Source organism: Lepus europaeus, chromosome 6, assembly GCF_033115175.1.
Source record: "Lepus europaeus isolate LE1 chromosome 6, mLepTim1.pri, whole genome shotgun sequence".
In the NCBI taxonomy this organism is placed as follows: domain Eukaryota; kingdom Metazoa; phylum Chordata; class Mammalia; order Lagomorpha; family Leporidae; genus Lepus; species Lepus europaeus.
This window is the reverse complement of record NC_084832.1, coordinates 91080146-91101556: the sequence shown is the minus strand read 5'-3', so window position 1 is coordinate 91101556 and position 21411 is coordinate 91080146. Positions and strand designations below refer to the sequence as shown.

The 21411-nt window shown below is 48.4% G+C and overlaps 1 protein-coding gene across 1 annotated transcript; it reads left to right on the top strand.

Annotated features, from left to right (window-relative positions):
- Positions 1–9938: 9938 nt before the first annotated feature.
- On the top strand, positions 9939–11999 carry AMER2 (APC membrane recruitment protein 2). Its single transcript, XM_062195413.1, has one exon. The coding sequence runs from the start codon at positions 9939–9941 to the stop codon at positions 11997–11999; it is 2061 nt and encodes a 686-aa protein (XP_062051397.1).
- The last annotated feature ends 9412 nt before the right edge of the window (positions 12000–21411 follow it).

Genomic DNA, 21411 nt, shown 5'->3' with positions numbered 1-21411 from the left:
ACTAGGCACTCCATAAGTGCCAAACAAACTGAGCTGGCAACACGGAGGTCCTTCCTGGAGTGGCAGGAACTACGTCAAATATTTAATTGAGTCTATTTCAAACATTAACTTGAAGTCTCTGCTTTAACCCCAACTCCTTTCACCTAAGGAGAAGGCTAAAGGCTATGAAGAGAGCCTGGAGATGGCTGGGAGTAGAGATTGGTTTGTGACATCTTGGGATCTGTTACACGCCCTGTAGGAGGAGGAAGCATTGAGGAAGGTGAATCTGCTGGCAATACAGAATGCCCCCTTTCCTGGCATAGTCATGCAGTAGGCTGATGTGTGGCACGTTCTGTTAGCTGTCTGCTTTTGTTTGTTCTCTCCTTCCATATTAAGAACGTGGCAGGAGAGAACACTTGGTGGGGCCATATTTCCCATATTTCTCTCTTGTAGCCAGATGTGGGTGTGTATCCAATTCTCACCATCAGGATGTCTGGTGCAGTGTTTGAGCCAGTGCCTGAGACACCTGCATTTCATATCAGAGCGCCTGGTTTGAGTCCTGGTTCTGCTTCTGCTTCTGGCTTCCTGTTAATGTACACCCTGGGAGGCAGCAGGTGATGGCTTAGGGCTTGCCACTCTTGTGGGAAACCTGGACTGAGTTCCAGGCTCCTGGCTTCAGCCTGGCCCAGTCTCAGTTACTATAGACATTTAGTGAGTGAACCAGTGGATAGAAGACCTCTCTCTTCCTTTCTCTCTCTTTCAAGCAAAAATAAATCAATAAAAAAGTTAAAATTTAGAATGAGCAGGCTCCTTCCAGGATCTCTTTCCCTCTCCACTACTAGGTGCAGGAGGCACCAAGACCCCAGGGGAGATGCAGAGGGATGAAGCCTGAGATCCTGAGCGATCACATGGAAAAGACTCCTTCCCCCACCTTCTGTACTTGCCTAGGACTGGTGGGTGACTGCTATGGGATGCATGTTTGTGTCCTCCTAACCCCTCAGGGGATGACATTAGGAAGTGGAGTCTCTTGGGAGGAGACGCAGTCACCAGGGTGGAGCCCTTGTGAATGGGCTTAGGGCCCCTATAATAGAGGCCTAAGGGAGAGTGTTTCTCCTCTCACACCCTGAAGACGCTGGTAGAAGGTGCTAGCTATGAACCATAAAGTGAGCCCTGATCAAAAAGCAAATCTACTGCTGCCTTGATCTTGGACTTCCCAACCTCTAGAACTGTGCAAAGCATTTCTGCCTTTTACAAACCACTCTGTCTGTGTGTTCTATGGCAGCCTGAGTAGACTAAAACAGTAAGAAAGACACCTCTGCTGAGTTGACTCGTTATATTTTGGGATCTACTTATTACAGTGCTAGCACAGTCCTAAGTAACACGTTAAACCACCAAGGGAAGTGGCCCACCCTCCCATGTGACTCAAAGGGGAAGATCATGGTCCCAGGGAATGAATTCCCTGCCTCTGATGGTGAGGATGGAGCTGTCCCTGTTACAAGAGTGAGGAACTACACTTCCCTCAACACAACCCTTCTTAAATGCCAGGGTCAAGTATGAGAGGGGAGTCTGAGATGGGTACCCTGATGATTGACACTATCTAAAAAATGGCCCGAGGGCTTATGACAATTCATAGGAATCTGCTGGGCCTTGGAGAATCCGGGGTCCCAGCCCTCTAGCTGCACTGATAGGGCAATCGTTTCCCTGGTAGTAGCTGTGATGTGGACAAAAACAAGAGGACCAGGACATAGTCCGGGAATATGGTCAGAATCATTGGAGTACAGACGTTGACAACAGGTACATCTGTGTGTTGTATGCAGTGGGTTAGGGATGGGGGAAGGCTTGGAAATTAGATGGAATAGGGAGGCAGAGATTCAGGAAAACCCTAGCTTTTGGAGTTCAAAATAAAATTTTGAAGCTTGTGGCATTATCTTTGGGGGAAAAAAAGTGTTTATTTTTTTTTTTTCGTAAAAGCCATAGTTATGTGAGCTTCAAGATCCAACATCTCAATCTAAGCAACAAGTTTAAAAGAATACATAATTGGTCTGAATGTGATTTTGTCTGCTTGTGAAGATGAGTTAAGACCCCACAGCTTTGAGGAATGGGAGAAAAGAAGTTGTAGAGGAAGAAAGTATAGGACACGATGGAGAACCAGCTCTTTTCCCACTTTCTCTCCTGCAGGTTCCAGAGTAACTACAGAATTTGCTGGGAGGCCCCATCAGATAAGATTGGAACAGCCCAGGAGGTCTTCAACCTTCCTGTCCCTCCTAGAACAGAATGTCTTACAACACTTTAGTCCAGAGATTCCGGGGGCCTGGACCTAAAACCCAGGGCAAGGTGAGCTTTTGGGGTCCCCTGGCTATGGTGCAACATGGAAGACATGTTGATGATAGTCGTTCATCCATGGACAGCCTTCCTGAGTCTTGGCAGGTGTGTGTGGGGGGTGCTGTCCCACTCTGGATCCCAGGCTGCCCATCTGTGAGTGATAAGGGTACTGCACTTAAGTTGTGTGAGTGTTCTCCTACTGAGCTCACGTGGGTGGACTGATACCAGTGCATGGGGCTGGCTCAGTGTTTAGGATCCCTGATTGGTATTGATACCTGCACACAGCAAACATGCCTCACAGAAAGAAGGTTGAGAACCTGCCCATGGTCTTTCGGAAGAGGCTCTGCACCCTCCACCATGGTGCATCTCTGCCACCATGAGCTTTGGGAGGGCAGAGTCCCCTGCCACTGTCTGATGTCTTTGTGTGTGTCTCCATTACCATCATGGCAGGGGCAGTGGAGGTGACGTGAGGACAAGGGGCAGGGGCAGGTCCAGAGAGGCAATGACAAAGCCACAGGAGCTTCCTGCTTCTCTTAGATAGAAGTAGAAGGAACTGGGAAAGGGGCCAGTGGTCCAGAGGATCTCAGGGTTGTGGGGGAGGGGGATACTGGGGCAGAAAGTGGCTTGCTCCCTCAGCTGGAGACTGGGAGGAATGGGAAGCTGGCCAGAGGGCCTAGCTGGGCTTCACAGGATGGCTCCCGCCTGCTGTCTGTATGCTGAGCGGCTGGCCCCAGGCCTGGGTGGGACACCGGCTGCACATCTGCCTGGCTCTGGGTCGAGGTTCTGCTGGGGCACAGATGGTTTGTGCAGCCCCCTCCAGCCTCCCAGTGCTGGCTGCCTGGGCCTTGCTTGCCTCCTCCTTCACAGCCCTGGGCCCTCCTCTTGGACTCTAGATTCTTGTTTGCATCACGGTTAGGAAGGGACGACACTCACTGCTAGTTTGGCTGCTCCCTGATGCTGCGTTCATCCCACTGCTATCTGACCTCGTTCTGCCCCGCGGTCGGTTTCACTGTGCTCACTTCCATGCCAACAGCTGAAGACCCCCGTCCCGTTCTGCAGCACAGGATAGGATACTTACTGAGCATGGCTCTAGCTGAATAGCAGAGCACAGGGAATTAGCAGCACCAGCAGACTGGTGCATATGGCGTGGCATGTTTCTCAGGCTACTCGCTCATGTGCAGGGCCTCACACAACAGCCTCGTGTCTCTCGCTCCACCCTCTCCTTTACGTGGGAACTCTGACACCCTGTCACACTCTTCCCTGATAGTCTCACATATGTATGCCAAGGCCCACTCTTCCTGGCCAAGACCACGTGGGTTCCCTGGCTAGCCGTTGTACTGACTGAGTGGCAGGCAGCCCCAGAAAATCCATCTGTGACCCAGAAATCTGTCCAGGGCCCTACTCACTGGAGCAGCTTCTGTCCAGGTTGAACCAGCCCCACCAAAGCCTGAGTCCAAGGGCATCAGTTGTCCATGCCAGGATGACCAAACTGAGGGAAGGATGGTCAGGTGGATGCTGCCCCCGAATGCTGTTGGGAGCTGAACTGTGTGCCCCAAAAGATGTGTTGAATTCCAGCCCCCTGGTACCTGTGAGTGGGACTTGTTTGGAAATGGGGTCACTGCAGGTGTACTTAAGATGTCAGTTAAGGGGCCAGCGCTGTGGTGTAGTGGGTAGAGTTGCTGCCTGCAGTGCCGGCATCCCACTTGGGCACCGGTTCAAGGTCCGGCTGTTCCACTTCCGGTCCAGCTCTCTGCTATGGTGTGGGAAAGCAGTAGAAGATGGCCCAAGTCCTTGGGCCCCTGTACCTGCATGGGAAGACCCGGAGGAAGCTCCTGGTTCCTGGCTTCAGATCGGCGCAGTTCTGGCCGTTGTGGCCAATTAGGGGGTGAACCTCTCTCTCTCTCTGCCTCTCCTCTCTGTATAACTCTGACTTTCAAATAAATAAATATATCTTTAAAAAAACCAGGATGTCAGATAGGATGAGGTTGTATTGGAGTAGGGTGGGCCTTAATCCAAAAGCACTGCCTGGAGGAGAACATCTCAGAGAAATGGAGGAAGATGGGAATGATGTGTCTCGAAGCCAAGGGCTGCCGGCCACAGCGAGACTCCAGCGGGGAGGCAAGGAACAGACTCTCCCTTGGGGCCAAAACGGCGGCAACCAGCACCTGGATCTTGGGACCTCCAGCCTCTGGAGCTGTAAGGCAATGGTTTCTCTTGTTTTACTATGCCAGCCAGTGTGTGACACCTGGTTTTCGCAGCTCCAGGAAATGGGGTCCTCTACTGACTGCCAAACGCCAGTGCCATCAGCGCTCCAGAGCGGTGCTCATTTTGCTTTGGCTTGGTTTCTCCCACCGAGGGTGCATGCAGGCTGGGAACAGACAATATCCTAAGCCCACAGAACACCTCGCTCCCTGAGCTGCTGGATGACTGACTGCACAGCCATCGTAGGAGCTGTCCTGAGATGAGCCCCTTCCCTTGGCAGCCTCAAGTGTGCCCCGGGGTTAATGTGGAAAATTTTGAGTTGTGCTGGGCTCTTACTCATGCACGTCACTAATTAGAAGCAAATTTCTCCTCTGAACAAATGTATACACAAAATAACCATTAACTCACTGTGGAAGCTGAAGTTTAGGAAAAATCAGGAATCAGAGTATGCTAAAGAAAAGCTGGGAGCTTCAGTCCGGCTCAGGACTCGTCCTGCTGACCCCACCCCGGGCCCCGTCCTCCAGGCAGGGAAGGCACAGGGAAGCCCCTGTAGCATGGTGGCCCTGGGCCAGGCTCCCAGCAAGGAGCACCCCACATTCCTCTCCTGGCACCAGGGTGCTCCACACTGTGGTTTCACAGAACCTTCAGGAGGACAACGATAGGACTTGGATCTGTGGGCAGAGCTGAGGACAGGGGCAGGATGGGGGCTGGTAAAGCCTAGGCTTGCACTGGGCATCTGAGCATCCTCACTGGCATCTGAGCTTCGAAAGCTAACCTTGGGGGATAGCCCCAGGCCAGAAAGACCAGCAACAGGGAGCTGGACCTTCCTAACTGGGTTGGGGTCCAGAACTGCCAGGAGCAGTCTGCAGGTGGGAGGCAGTGTCCCAGTTCAGGTACCACTTCCAAATCACATTGACTAACCTTAACCCCACGGCAAGTTTGAATCAAAGCCAGCAAGCTCTGCAAGTGGAAGTGCTGTGACTTGGGGAGTCCCCAGCAGGAGCCATATGACGGTTGGAAGAGCAACTCTTCACCCTGCCCTATCTGTGTCACCTCTGGGCAGCTCGCCTAAGACAGAAAGTTCCACGTTACTACTGGTAAGTGGAGAACAAAGGTAGGGCTGGACAGGTTAGAAGACACTCTCACCAGGACACGACAATGAGCTCAACCCTGCAAATGACTCCTCCTTGTGTGTTTCTCTTCCCTTTTCTTCGTGTGTTGAATATTCTTCTCCAGAGAGGCCTGCTGATGTAGGCATTCATCTTGACTTGGCCATAGCCATCTTGGATGGAACTGCCGACTCGTCCTTTAGGTGACCCTAATGGTCATCCCAAACCTTAGGGGATAAACAAAGTCTTTGAAATAATTCATTGCTCTTCTCCAAAGCTCTTATCTGCTGCCCAGAGTACCTCTTATCTGATTTCTGGAATGCGTCTTATGAATGCTAATATTTTTTGAGAAAGTGCAGGTGCAGTGTGATTAACCACAGACCCCCTTCGTCTCTAAAACCTTTTATCTCCTGCCTCATGCACCCAGGTCCACATGGCTGCCCAAGACCACACTTCTGTCTGTGAGTTCTCCCAATAAATTGCATTCTGTAATCATGGATTCACCCTCTTTCTTTGACCTCATGGTGGCACCTTTTGCTGTGGGAGGCCAGTTCTTGTGCAACGGGTTTTTCCAAAACAGCTGCCCAGAGAAAGAAGCCCTGACTAAATGACAAGCATTCTCTTATGCCCAAAAAGAAAAGCATGCGTGTGTCTCAGCCAAAATTCACTTGCTGTTCACATGTGTGAAGCGTTGCATTGTTTTCGAACAGCTCTGTCCTGAAATGTACCCCCCCCCCACACCCCCTGCCATCCAAGTCCTGGTTATCTGTTGCTTTCAACTCTAGCTTTCTGCTCACTTCCTAAACTGGGGCGGGGAGGGGCGGTGGAGGATGAAAGAAGAAACCACAAAGAAAGGTGGGGTGCCTCCACCTGTCTTTCAGGAAAGAAAAGTTCCCATTTTGTGCAAATGCAACCTGCATCTTCCCAACCCGCATCTCCCCAACCCGTGACTGTAGGGACCAATGGCTGATCACAATGTTCTTTCACTTCCATGTGTCACCCAGTGGCTCTGGCTCGGCTGGGACTCTGACCATCACACCATCCCACTCCTGTCTCCCTCCCCTGCAGGAGAGGAGGAGGCTCGCCCTGCACCTGTCTGAGGTTTCCGTTGAGCTCCTCGTCAGCCGGCCTCACTCCCCTTTTCCCAATAGCTCCCCTAGCAAGGACTTTGGGTGGGAGGCAGTGGGAAGGTCCTCACTCTCATCACAGCTTTAAGGTGTGCCTTGCCAACTCCTCCAGAGATTCTAGGTGTCCTCACGTTCTTGTACGTCATAGTCAATGACTAGTCACCAGGGCAGATTTTCCCAGGGGAATGATATTTATCCCAAAGTCTTTGGCTGAATGTGTCCCTGGGACCCAAGGATTCTCATGTAAATCAGATCTCACCTGTGGCCTGTCCTCTGAGGGTAAGCAGGTCACCTGCTCTCCATGCTCAGGCTCAGGTCAACAGAGAAGGTAGGGTTTTTATAGATTACTTCATTTCCCACCCTCCCTGCCTTGATTCCAGTCATAAAGTCTTTCAGACTAACACAGTCTTGTGTGTCTGTTTGTCTACAAGAATCAAGAGACTTCCAGTTGTTCTCCCGAAGGCTGTTGGAAATAACAAGTAGATTTCTCTACATAGCTCCTCGAACTTGGTCTCTGAGCAAAGCAATGCGGAGAGTCTGAGTCCTGGCATCCAGTAGTCACTTAGAATCAAGAGAACTTAAGGCCATGGTGGGCTTAGCAAGTTAAGCCCCAGCCTGTGACAAGGGCATCTCCGTGTCGGTGCACTTGTGGGTCTCAGCTGTTCTACTTCCAATTCAGCGCCCTGCTAATGTAGCCTGGGAAGGCAGCAGATGACTCAAGTACTTGCACCCCTGCCATCCACATGGGAGACCCAGAGGGAGTTCTGGGCTCCCAGCTTCTGTCTGACCCATGTGGGAATTTGGGGAGGGAACCAGTGGATGGAAGATCTCTCTCTGCCTCTCTATCTCTCCCCCTCTCTCTGTCACTGTGCCTTTCAAATGTTTAAAATAAATTGAGAGAGAGAGAGAGAGAGAGAGAGAGAGAGAGAGAGAGAGAAATGCATTCAATTAAAAAAATTCAGGAGAAGCTTCTCTTTGGTCTCAGCTTTTCCTGCCACACAGCAGAGACACCTGTTAATTGAGGTAGAGAATGAGTGGGCTTAGAAACCTGGGAATAAAAACTTCTAAGCCTAAACTCAGTGATTTATTAGTTTTGGGAAGCAATGTTCTTGATAAAAATAAAAAGAAGGGCAAGAATGCAACTGTTAACTCCAATGGCTAAATTTAAGCCAAGCGTATTTCCTGACTGCGGATGCTGCAATGGCCAATACATGTTGTTAGTAAAACCGCAGGTTAAGATGGGTGGGAATTGTGATTTCTTGGCATAATGTAAGAAGCACATAAAAGTGGAGCTTGTGATGAGTAGGGGATAGACTGACATTCATGGGTCTATGTAATATTACATATGCTTAAATAATATATTTTTTTTTATTTTTGACAGGCAGAGTGGACAGTGAGAGAGAGAGAGAGACAGAGAGAAAGGTCTTCCTTTGCCGTTGGTTCACCCTCTAATGGCCGCCGCGGTAGCGCGCTGCGGCCGGCGCACCGCGCTGTTCCGAAGGCAGGAGCCAGGTGCTTATCCTGGTCTCCCATGGGGTGCAGGGCCCAAGCACTTGGGCCATCCTCCACTGCACTCTCTGGCCACAGCAGAGAGCTGGCCTGGAAGAGGGGCAACCGGGACAGGATCGGTGCCCCGACCGGGACTAGAACCCGGTGTGCCGGCGCCACAAGGCGGAGGATTAGCCTGTTAAGCCATGGCGCTGGCCTGCTTAAATAATATTTAACAATACTATTAGCTAATATGAAACAGAACTTATATACGGGGTACTTCCGAAAGCCCACAGGAATATGGAATTAAAAATCAGGTTTTGGGGAAGGCATTGGGCACAGTGGTTAAGATGCTGCTTGGTTCTCCTGCTTCCTATATTGGAGCACAAGGGTTGCAGGCTACTTCACTTCGGATTCCAGCTTCCTGCTGGTGTGCACCAGGGCAGGCAGCAGGTGACCTGGATTGAGTCTCGCTCTCAAATTCTGAAATCCGGGCATGGTTTTTCTTAATATCTGTTCCATTATTTCACCTTCTGAAGACCCCTTGGCTGTACCTGCTTCTTCTTTTGCTGGGGATCCCTCAGCCAGTTCATGACATCAGAGGTCAAGTGTGCAATATGAGCTGTCACCTTCAAAGTCAGAACACAGAGGAGATCCCCAGACTGGGCTCTTCCCTGGCAGAAGGTTTTTCTTTTTCTCTGGGTGGGGTGGGGGATGGTGTCAGAGCAGCGGCAGAGACCTGGGGGCACCCAGGGACCCCTGGCAGGCTTCTCCTGCCCTATAGGGGGAGAACCGAAGGACAGCCCTGGGGAAGTCCCTCCCTCGGGCTGGTGGTAGCAGCAGGAGGAGTTAGGATGCCAGTGTCCTGCTGGTTGGCAAAGGGCAGAGAAGATCCTGGGACTCTGTGGCCCACCTGTGGAGTGAATCTGATTGTCCACACCATGTTCTCTGGCAACGCCTCTCTTGTGGCCCAATGATGGCCAGGCAGCGGCTTCTGTGGCTTCAGCCCTTGTCATTGGAGTCTTAAGACACCAGCCACGGCTGTCCCAAAGGACCAGCCAACCTCCACTCCATGGAGCTGACTGCTGCTACCTGCCATGTGTAACCAGAATCACAACTACAGTAACAAAGGATGCAACCGCCGCCTGTGGTCAGCGCTGGACAAGACACGGAAGTCGACCAACTTCGTGCCTTCTGGGATGCGAACCCAAATGCTGGAGACAGACAAGAGGGGCTCTGGAACCGCATGAAGAATGCGTGAAGTCCGAGATGCACGATCGGAGGAGTACGAATCTGTGTGTGGGGTTGAATTGCGTTGCCCGTGTGTGTGTGTGTGTGTGTGTGTGTGTTGCGGGGGCCCTCCAGGACCCCAGGGGTGGGCTCCGAGAAGGAGCCGGTCTCAAAGAGGACTCAGTGGGATTTGGATTCAGCAAGGAGGATCCCTCTTTGTGCGGTCAACTCAAGGCCCTGCCGCCCTCTCCGGCCACGCACACCCGAGTCAGCTCCGCGGCGGCCGGCCCCGCGGCGTGGAAGTGGGTTAGGGGATTATATAAGCGCTGAGCGGGCGGGGAGCCGGTGCCTCCTGCGTGCTCGCGTTGCGGCAGCGGCGGCGGCGGCGGCGGCAGAGCGGCCAGGCTGATTTAGAGCGCGGATGACAGTGGCCTGGCGCGGGCCCACGGCTGACGACAGCGGCTTATCCCGCTCGGTTGCCATGGAGACCAGCAGGAGCAGCGGCGGCGGCGGGGCTGTCAGCGCGCGCGGCGGGCACCGCGCGTCCGCGGGGGGCTGCAGGAGCAAGGAGGCGGCCGGGGCCGGGACCCTCGCGACAGACATGGACTTGCATTGTGACTGTGCCGCCGAAACGCCGGCCTCGGAGCAGCCGTCGGGCAAGATTAATAAAGCTGCCTTCAAATTATTCAAGAAGAGGAAATCGGGTGGCACCATGCCCAGCATTTTTGGGGTCAAAAACAAAGGGGATGGGAAGAGCTCGGGTCCGACGACGGGGATGGTGCGGAGCAGGACGCACGACGGCTTGGCCGAGGTGGTGGTGCTGGAGGGCGGCAGGAAGGAGGAGCCGCGCGGCGGGGCTCGGCCCAACCCGGCGCCCCCCAGAGCCGCCGGGGGCGGCGGGGGCTCCGCGGCGCCCAGCTCGGTGGCCAAGTCGCACAGCTTTTTCTCCCTCTTGCGGAAGAACGGCAGGTCGGAGCCCGGCCGCGGGGACCCGGCGGAGGCGAGCAGGGCCGGCGGCAAACAAAAGAGGGGGCTGAAAGGGCTGTTCAGCAGCATGCGCTGGCCCAGGAAGGACAAACGCGGCAAGGAGGAGGAGAAGGGGGCGCGCGCGGCCGGCGCCGGCGGCCTCATCCTGCCCGGCTCGCTCACCGCCAGCCTGGAGTGCGTCAAGGAGGCAACGCCCCGAGCGGCGGCGGCGCGCGAGCCGCCGAGCCCGGGCCAGGACGCCCCGCGGGACGCAGCAGGTGAGCTCGGAGGGGGAGAGCAGGCGCCCGCCCCGGCGCGCCCCTGCCGCGAGGCCCCGAGCCCCGGGGACCCCGCCGACACGAGCGCCCGGGGAGAGGACGCCGCGGGGCACCGGCGCGCCCAGAAGCCCGGGGCACCCGCCTCGCCGGGCACCGGCGAGGTCCACGCGGCCGAGCACGCTTCCAGGACAGGTGACGTTCCGGGAAAGACCGGCCCGCTTGCGGACTCCGAGTGCGGCAGCGGCCGGGCGTCCGCCGTCCCCGACCCTTCCTCTGCCGATCCGCCCTCAGACCCGTCGGCCGATCGTATTTGTTTGATGTTTTCTGACGTGACTTCACTGAAAAGCTTTGACTCTCTTACAGGCTGTGGAGATATTATTGCAGACCAAGAGGACGAGGCAGGTCCCAGCTGCGACAAGCATGGCCCCGGGCCGGGCAAGCCAGTGCTCCCTAGAAAGACCCCCAGCGTGGTGGCCTACCAAGGAGGAGGGGAGGAGATGGCCAGCCCCGACCAGGTGGACGACACCTACCTGCAGGAATTCTGGGACATGCTGTCCCAGACGGAGGAGCCAGCGCCAGGGGCCCCCGAGGCGGCGGCCAAGGCGGCACCTGCGCCGGAGACCAAGGCGGGGCCCGACACCTGTCCAGACGCCCGGGGCGGCGTGGACGCGGCCAAGGACGCGTCCTCCGTCAAGCGCAGGAAGCTCAGCCGGATCCCCACCGAGCTCCAGCCCAAGGAGGAGCCCAAGCGCCCGGAGCAGGAGCAGCAGCAGCCGCCGCAGCAGCCGCAGCCACAGCAGCCGCAGGAGCAGCCACAGCAGCCGCCGCAGGAAGGAGTCCCCAACAGCGACGAGGGCTACTGGGATTCCACCACCCGGGGCTCCGAGGGAGACGGCGCGGGCAGCGGGCAAAAGGCGGCCCTGCCCCGGGACAGATACAGCGGCGATGCCCTCTACGATCTCTGCGCTGACCCGGACGCCAGCCCAGCAGCTGCGCCTGCCAGCGAGGAGACGTCCTGCACATCCCGCCTGAAGCCCGTGTCCCCAGGCACTATCACCTGCCCGCTGCGAACGCCGGGCAGTCTGCTAAAGGACTCCAAAATCCCCATTAGCATCAAGCATCTCGCGAACCTGCCAGCCAGCCACCCCGTGGCGCACCAGCCACCAGCCAGGAGCGAGGTGCCCAGAACCAAAATCCCTGTTTCCAAAGTGCTGGTCCGCAGGGTGAGCAACCGGGCCTTGGCTGGGACCACTCTCCGCGCGGCGGCCGCGTGCCACGACAGTGCCAAAAAGTTGTAAGGTCGGCCAGACCGAGGTCAAGGAGCACTACTTCCGCTCGGGACACCCCCTACAGGAAGTCCTGCTTCCCCTAAAGACAGTCGTGGAAGACCGCCCCTGCTCCTGAGCTCGGGCCGTCTAGATCCTTGTGCTGTGGGCAGGGGCAGGGTGCACCTGCCATCCTCCTCCCCAGATAAGTCCCTGAGAGTTCTTTTCAAGCACTTTTTCTTTTTACAATGTTTTTTTTTTTTTCCCCTTTTTTTCTTTCTCTTAAGTCACCTTCACTTGCCTTTGCAGAAAACAGGATGGAACCAAACCCTAAGAGTCACCCCAGGCTGTTGGGCTGTGCCGGAATCAGAGGGCCTAGGTTGCGGAAGCAGAGGAATTCTCCTCTCCCAGGACTCCTCCCTTCCTCCCTTCCTGTCCTTTTTCCATTGGGGGTGGGGGGAGACCCTTTGCTATATCACCTTCAGTGCTGAAAGGGCCAGATATTTACCTGATGAGTAGAGGGGATGTTGTTGATGGGCAGAAAAACTTCGCTACTTTCAGTTGCTAGGTATGCAGCTGAAAATAAGAGAAAAAGGGGAGTTGTGGTTTGGTTGGGGAGAAATGAAAGGCACAGAAGAGCAGGTTCTTGGTGTTTCTTTTCCCCTACCCAGTACAGACATCAGGATCAGGGAAAGATTTCACTCAATACCAACAGATACAGTATTGTAGCATTTACAAGCTGTAACCTTCTCATGTGTAGATAATGCATCTTTTACAGTTTATCCCACTGTTAACATTTTATAATCTGTTAATAACCTAGCATTTTAAATCTGGCCTGAGAGCTAGATTTGATGACTATCCCAAACCATTGATGTTGGTTTTGTTTTATTTGGGTTCTCTGGCGCTCTCTCTCTCTCTCTCTCGCTCTCTCGCTCTCTCGCTCTCTCTCTTGCTTTCACTCTCTCTCCCTCTCAAAAAAAAAAAAAAAAAAATTCTATTGTGTTGATGTCCCAGAGGAACGGCTGGGCTGTGTCTTGGATAAGAGCCTATTTGTTTCTCTCTCCAAACCCTGGTTTTTCGGTGATTTTGAGCTTGGTTATAAAATTCTAGACCCAGTCATTCCTCAATATCGGGAGTCCAATAGGAGCAATACTTAAGACCATAAAAAATACAGTTTTGCATATCATTTGACTTTGTGCTTTTGCTTTATATTCCTAGACAGGTGTAGTCAGAATATGACATTTGGCAAACTTGTGTGTGGTGAACATTTTTTGCTCAGAAATCTTTTGACAAGTTGTTTACTGATACGTATGTTTTCTAGTATTTCAGAGGCAACATTTATTTCAGAAGGAGTTATTGTATGCCTTGGTCATTTGAATGATAAATGGAAGCAGTTCCTAGAATGCTTTTAGCATCTCATGATTGAATTAATATCCTTTTTTTGAAGTGCACTTCGGTGTATTTAATCAAAAGGCCCGGGCTTCTAATTAGGAGTTGGTTCATCATAGCAGGAAGATGACACACATTCAACTGAAACTACACGCATGTAAATGGCAGCGATGCTTCTGTGGAACTCCCACTTCCCAGAGACACTGCTTAACTAATGAAGTGTTATTTTGTTCTTAAATTTGTTTTCCATTTTGTAACGGGAAGAAGAGGGCAGGTTCAACATATGAAAATTTATTTTAATAAGATGAAGGAAGTAACAAAATAAACGAGCCAGGAACATAAAGCAGGTTGCTCCCCATTTTAAATGTGCTGTGATTTGATCAGAAGAGGTGGCAGAGATTTGTTGAATGCCTTTATTAGTCAGATTAATGGCTCTTATTGCATTGTCTCTGATCCTTAATGTTATTTCAAAGTAAGGTTTTAATATTTAATTTCCTTACGTCTATAGATGAGGTCCTTTACACAGACATAGCCTTAAGCATTCTGAACACATTACCAGAAATTCATACAAGCATCTCACACTCACATGTGCTCATGCACTCAATGGTGTACAAACTAAAAAACAAAAGACAGCTGCTGTAGATTTGGAAATATTTTAGAAATTATTCCCTCCTTGAGAAAGGGAGTTAAATTTGATTTAATGTTGATAGTACTATTTAGACTCAAAATAGATTCATTTCTCCCTGGTGAATGGAAAGAACATAAATTCCATTCCTAGCTATAAAACAAAGGATCTTTATTTCTTCCTTTTGCATTTTCCTGCAAAGATTATATTTTTCCTCTGCATGACTCAATCACCAAGTTTTATTTGTTCCTTTGTTCAACTGTACAGAAAAGTTAAAAAGAGCATCTGAAGAACCAATGAGACTATTGCAACTGTAAAGGCAATTTATTCTTAAACACTAGAAGAAACTATTTTTGCTTTTACAATTTGGGGCTGATTTTTGGGATCACACCACTGTGATGTGTTTTCTCTAAGTAAGAGGAAATGGTAGCCACATTTACCATAATTTCCTTTGGTCTGCCAATTAACCGGTTGTTAGAGATGTAAGATATTTTCTTTTTGCCGTATTTTTCACACACAGTCTTTTTTTTTTTTTTTTCCCTTTTAAACCCTATACCTTTAGGAATTGCACCCATAACAGTCAAAGGAAGGACTTGGGCAATGAATTCATATGATGGGGAATCACTGTCAGCATTTCCCGATCATGGAAAAGGGATTAGAGGTGCTTCCTTGTGCCAAGGGCTAGTTTTTTCTCATTTGTGTTGTAGAGATTGTGTCTTAGAATATTCATGGATTTACATTCTGATTTTTATCAATGCATTGTCAAATAAGTTTGTGAGGATTAAACGGGCCCATATTTGTTGATCGTTAGTGGAAGGATTGGCTATAAGCTAATGATACCTTTCTTGGGTCTGTATGACTCTAACTCACTTGGTTGGTTAACTCCGTTTGGTCATACAGCTGCCCAAATTAGAGAGGAAAAAGCCAAATTAGTTAGTGGACTTAAGTGTCTCAGTCAGTTTAATAGCTCTGCACGAAGACACCCTGACTTTAATCAACATTACACATAAATGCTACTTGAAACACTCTGCTCTACTGCTGATTGTAGTTAGTACCTTTATTCTTCCATTTGAAACAACTGGAAGAAGTTTTATGACAGCATTTTAAATAATTACAAGAGGAAATATATTTTTTACTATTTTACCTAATAACAACAATGGGATATAGAATATTAAGGATTTCCTTTTGATACGACTTCCATAAAATCTCTGCCTATTTAAGTACATGGCTTAACATCTATGAAGGTGATGACTTATTGAGTTTAAAGGATGTATTTCTTAATCTCTGAAGTAGCCTTTCAGTGTTTGCATTTAGATGAACATGCAGATAGCTCTTTGCTGAACACATGTGTCAAGGCAAAAAGAGGTTATCAGGTAGCAGGATCGCTTTGACCTTTGTTGAGTTTTCACTCTTTTACATCTTTATCAAGTTCATTTGCTCTCTGTGACGAGATGGGCTTGTAGCTTTTTGTCTGTTCTTTTGCTTTCATCGTATTTTGCTTGGCGCTCTGACAGCACGGATGGGACACTCCACGTGCTGTTAGTATGTTCAGACCATCACCATGGTCGAACTCATTCCCTGCTTTTCGTTGTTCTAAATTTCTCTCGAACTGCAAGTACACGGAAATGTGTGGCTCTTGCTGAGACACATTTAGTACACTCCCATATAATCATACTCGGCTTACCTTATCCTTGGTAAGATGTGAATCCAAGAATTTTTCCTTATCCCTAAGGAAAAAGCATCTCAATGCCCTTCCCACCACTGTGGACAGCCAGTTACAAGTGTCTTGGATGAAATGAGAGGAGGAACCCAAAGGCCTCAGCTCACCTAGTGTTCCTTTTCCCTCCTCCATATAATTCTTTTAATTCTTCACCATGTAAACTTGGCCTTGGACATTCCCAGGCCATCACACAACTTATGGATAAAACATCTGGGCCCAGAGTATGGCAGAGCAGTCTTGTTGGGTAGGTGGGGAAGCAAGAGGCAAGCGCTGAGTGGTGCGCTGTCGGTGTACTGTGTGAGTGCGGCTCCTCCTCCAAGTGCCCGTTGGTTTGGTGACCGTGTTGTGCTCTGCAGATGTTCCGCTGGCTGTGGAATGCCTCTCAGAAGCTTCTTCCCTGTGGCTCTCGTTTCCAGAAGCCAGTTGTAGCACTAGCCACCGGTGAGGAATGTCTTGATCTCAGGGTGGAGACGGTGGTTAAGGGGTGATTCAGAGGGAGAGTTTCATGATTATGGAAAGGAGTTCCTTCTCAGACTGAATCCTGGGCACATTTCCACAGTCACAAAGCGTCCAGAGCTGAAGCTGGCTCTCTCGGATGATTACTACTTGCTTGAATACAGCACATCACTTTATTTATCAGGGTGTCTACTGTATCTAATGGTTAATAAAAAGCCATTCTGTTTGCAGCGCCCACACAGCTGGGCTGTAATTGGATTTTCTGAATATTAATTCAAAATACCTTTATTTTCAGTTTTTTTTTGTGACTTGTTTTGTTACTTATAGTTTATGAAGTGAAGTTGAAGACGGGTTGTATGAATTAGGCCAAAGTTCTCTAAACATAATAATAGCAATTATAATAATGGTTAACATTTGTTGAATACTTACCATGTGCCAGACTCTGCTAGGAGATTTACAAATATTTGCTCTTCACAGCATCTAGAGTAGGTCATTGTATTTCCCTGGTGTGACATCTTCAACTTATCCTCATGGTTTGTTCTGTCCCCTCCTGATTGCTGTCTTTCTTGCTCTCTTTTTTTCCTATTCTTTGGGACAGATGTATGAACTCTAGTGATTGATGGCAGTGCATTGGGACTTGAAAATGTTCATAGACAAAAGATATAAGTTAATTTTGGTGCAAAAAATTTTGAAACCCATGCAGGTGAGAGGTCTTCAAAAGTTCCTGAAAATATGTATTATGAAGAAACTATGCATGGATTTTTTTTTTTTTTGCACTAGATTAAATTTATCTTGTAATTCCCCAAAACTGTTGAAGTACCTGTGTGGAAGAGCTAACTGCTTAATATCATTAATGGTTTACTTTTGTAGAAAAACATGAGCCATGCCAATACAGCTGAAACTGGGTTTATGTCTGAGATGAGGAACCCAGAATCACTTCCGGGGAAAGCAGCCATGTTGTTCAGTTGGTAGGCAAGCACCTGGCCTTCTTCCCAGGTGTCCTCTCCCTTGAAAGTACTGAAGAAGTCGCCTCTGCTGCCTGGCCATCCCTCTTCCATGATAAGGGTTTCATTCACTCTGAGCATGATCTACTGGGTGCCTTCCTAGAGTATGCCCGGTCTCAGCTTGTTCTGGGTGTTCTGGCTGTGTATTCTAATTGTAAGCACATTTAACAGGAGTCCTGCCCTCTTAACAAAATTTAAGTGCACAATACAGTGTTGTTAACTACAGGCACAATGATGTACAGCAGATTTCTAGAACTCATTCATCTCTCATGACAGCAACTCCCCACAACCCCCTTCCCCAGCCCCTGCAGCCACCACTCTGGTCTCCGCTGGTGAGGGTTAGGCCATTCCCGGTGCCTCATATTGGAGGAACTGCAGAGCCTTTGTCCTGTGACAGGCTCTTTTTACTGAGCTTAATGTCCTCCAGGTCTTTGTATATGGTCACATGCTGCAGGGCTCCCTTCCTTTTTGAAGACCGAGTAATATTCCATTGTATGAATACACCGCATTTGCTTTATCATCCATCAACAGACTTTAGGTTGTTTCCACAGGTAGGCTATCGTGAACAGTGCTGCAATGAACATGGGGCTGAACATACCTCTTCAGAGATTTTATTTCAATATAAATACCCAGGAGTGGGATTGCTGTCTCATAGGGTAATTCTTTTAAAATGTGTTTTTGCAGAAATCACCTTAGGGCTTTCCATAGCAGCTCTACCATTTTATATTGCCACCAACTGTGCATAAGAGTTCCGATACTCCCCTGTCTTCAGCAACAGTAGGCATCTGTGTTGTTTCACTGGTAGCGAGTTGATTTATCCCTTGCCCTGATAGAATTCTGAATTCCATAAAAAAGCACCAGGCTCTTTCAAAAGTAGTGCTCTAGTCTGGCTATAGTCAGTGACTCCTGGCCTGTATTTTCTGATTCACTAATTCATTCAATTCACAGTTACTGAATATCTTCTATGAGTCAGTCGCCATGAATGTGTCTTACATTTAATTCTAGTAACTACCACAGACTGTGGGTTTACTGTGGGGCCAGGGGTGGTGCTCTGTGCTTGGTTTTATACTGTTGATCTTCACTGTTCACAAGAACTACGTAGAGTTGGGACTGGCTTCTTACTCTAGAAAGATTAAGTACCTTGCCCAAAGCCACCCATTTAGTTACAGGGATGGAATTTGAACCAGAAATCTAACTCTACTGCTCATGTTTTAATTATAAATCCTGTTTTAGCCATAAGACTCAGTTTTTGTAGAACTTATTTTAAGTAAGAAACTGATCAAAATTCTGAACTGCAAGAATTAAGTGAGATCTTTATGATTGTGGACACCATTAAAATGACGAGGATGACTATTTTAGTTAAAAATGAACTTAAAATGACTTGATGGCTGTTTTATCATCTAAATTACAGGCAAGTCTAAAAGGCAGATTTCAGAGTCTAGCGGGCTTTTCTCTCACCCTAGCTTTTCCAAATCTGGACCATATTCACAAGTTATTTTGGAGCTCCATACTAGTGGGTCTACATAGGATTTTATAATCTAAGACTGCCTCGTCAACAGCAAAAACCAGAAAAGCAATTTCAATAGTAAATCCAACAGATCGCAACCTGAGATTTCTTTCACTCTGATTCTATTAAGATGCCTCTCCCAGTATTTAGGGAAAATCAGTTTGAAATTTCATTGCTGCCACAACTAATGAGATTATTTTGCCAATATATGGATTACCAACATTTGGTCCAATTTTTCTGAATTTTAGAGCTTATTTTAATGAGATACAGTGGAAGAATTCAATAACAGGTGATTATTCTATCAGATTGTAAACCAGAGTAATTTTTGGAAATTATTCAGTAAGTGGATAGAGTGAGGTAATACTCTATTTAATAAAGCGTTTAATAAAATATAGCCTAGGTTCCTGGAGACATAATGGACTTTCTTAGACACTATTGCACTTGGATCATTTAATACACTAAGGCAGAAATACTAGGATTGTCTGATCAGGTAGCATAGAAGCATGGAATAGACACACAAGTAAATACTTGTTCACATGACATGCAACAGAACCAGGTAGCCTGAAAGAGTTAATGAATTTTCTCAAATATTCACAGCACAAACATGTGTTCCCCTCCTACACATTTGCTTCGAAATAAAGGAGGAGAAACTCTAACAAAGTAATATTCAACATTTCCATTGCTTCCAGGATAAATTTCACAGAACACTATCTGAGAGTGGTAGATTTATCAAAAATATCAGGGAAAATAGCTTTGGTGTTACAGGTAAAGTATATTCCTGCCAGTTTTACTTGTAACCAGCTCCCTTGCAGGCTCACTGTGAACTTCAGGTTTTGCCCAAATTATTTATACGAAGTATCTCAGTATAATATAAAGAATTGCAGGTTATTTGAAAATAGCGCAAAGAAAACACAAATAAGAAACTCCATTTCTGTAATTAGTTTTCCTGAAAGTCAGGCGTGTCTTTGGGGAAAGCTTTTGGCTGTATTATTTTTGTGCACAGGAGGAAAATTGTTAGTAGGTTTATAGATATTATTTTTATAATAGAATGTTAAACCCCTGAAAAACATCAAAAATTGTCTCCTAGAACTAACTCTATGTTTTAAAAACTTGTCTTAAAAAATGGTTCTAAATAGCAATAGGGTCTTTGCTCCTTTCTCCACTCCAATGGTTTAACGGGATAGATGAATCAATGTTTATATTTTTAAACCTGTAAATATTTTATTTTGGGTATTTTGTATATTTGTTGATATAATTCCATTTTGTGCATACGTTCCACTGTGCATGTTGCTGTTTTTGATAGTCACCCTTTTAATGAATGTAAGAAGCTTGGACTAATAGCACTTTTCTTGTTTCAATTGATCATCTTAAAATGAAAATACAGCACTGCCATTTTACCTGTTGTGTTTAATTCAGTCAATAAATTTTGTTGCTCCTTTGCATTTAAAGTGAATTCTGTTGGTCGTCATTTCTCCAGGATGAATTTCATATGTCGCCTTTCAGTTTTTATAGATTGTACTAATTATGGGGATAATGGTGTCGTGATTTGATCTGTGCCTGTGTGAGTATATTGCTGGGTGGGCAGAGCAGAGGGAAGCTCTTATTTCCTTCCACACTAAGTAAACAAGTGAAAAATGATTGTTTGCTTTGAGCAGCTGCCTTTTGAAAAGGTTGTTTGTTATTCTGACTCTGATTTCTGAGCTCTTTACTAAGAAAATCTCCATAGCATATAATCCCTCGTGAGGCCAGCTAATCTGCTGGGACTGTCGGGGAGAGGTCGGGAAGGCGATTAGTTTTTTAAAGACTCATTCCCTGTTTTTTTGTGGTATGTTTCACTTTCTGCATGAAACAGGTTCAGATCCATCGTATACTGAATCTCAATGTGAAAAACATTGAGGTTGTGTCTTTTTTATTTGAAAAATAAGAATTAGGAAACAGGTATTTGGCATAGCTGCTGGGGATGGCAGTATTCCATATAGAAGGGCCTGGTTACAATGCCTGGCTCTAGCTCCTCACTTCAGCTTCCGGCTAATGTGCACCCTGAGGGGCAGCAGGTGGTGGCTCAGTAGTTGTGTCCCTTACACCCGGGGGTTAGGCCTGGGTTGAGTTCCTAGCTCCTGGCTTTGGTCTGGCCCAGCCCTGTACATTATGGGCATTTGGTGAGATTGTCTCTGTCTCTCTGTCTCTTTCTTTCGAATGCAAAATGTATAATTAAAGCCTGAATAAATTGTTTTGAAGTATATCTGCCTTAAAATGGGTTTGTTCAAACCGTAGTTGCTTACAATTCTCTTAAATATCAACTAAAATTCATATTTATCATTAGGTCATGATGGGGATAAACTTTCTTTTTTTAAAAGATTTATTTATTTGAAAGGCAGAAATACAGAGAGAGATGGCAAGATGGAGAGAGAGAGAGAGAGAGAGAGAGAGAGGGAGAGACAGAGAGAGAGAGAGGGAGGGAGAGAGAGGGAGGGAGGGAGGGAGGGAGAGGTGTCTTCTATCTATTGGTTTACTCCCCAAATGGCCACAACACCCAGGGCTGGGTCAGGCCAAAGCCAGAAACCTGAACTCCATCCAGGTCTCCCACACAGGTGCAGGGGCCCAAGGACTTGTGCCATCCTTCTCTGCTTTCCCAGACACGTTAGCAGGGAGCTGGATCAGAAGTGGAGCAGCCAGGACTTGAACCAGTGCCCATATGGGATGCACCAGCTTTGCCATCATACCAGCCCCTATTTCTAGTATTT

Bases quoted from the DNA above. Each gene is read 5' to 3' on its own strand.
- AMER2 (XM_062195413.1), top strand. From the start codon at position 9,939: ATGGAGACCAGCAGGAGCAGCGGCGGCGGCGGGGCTGTCAGCGCGCGC.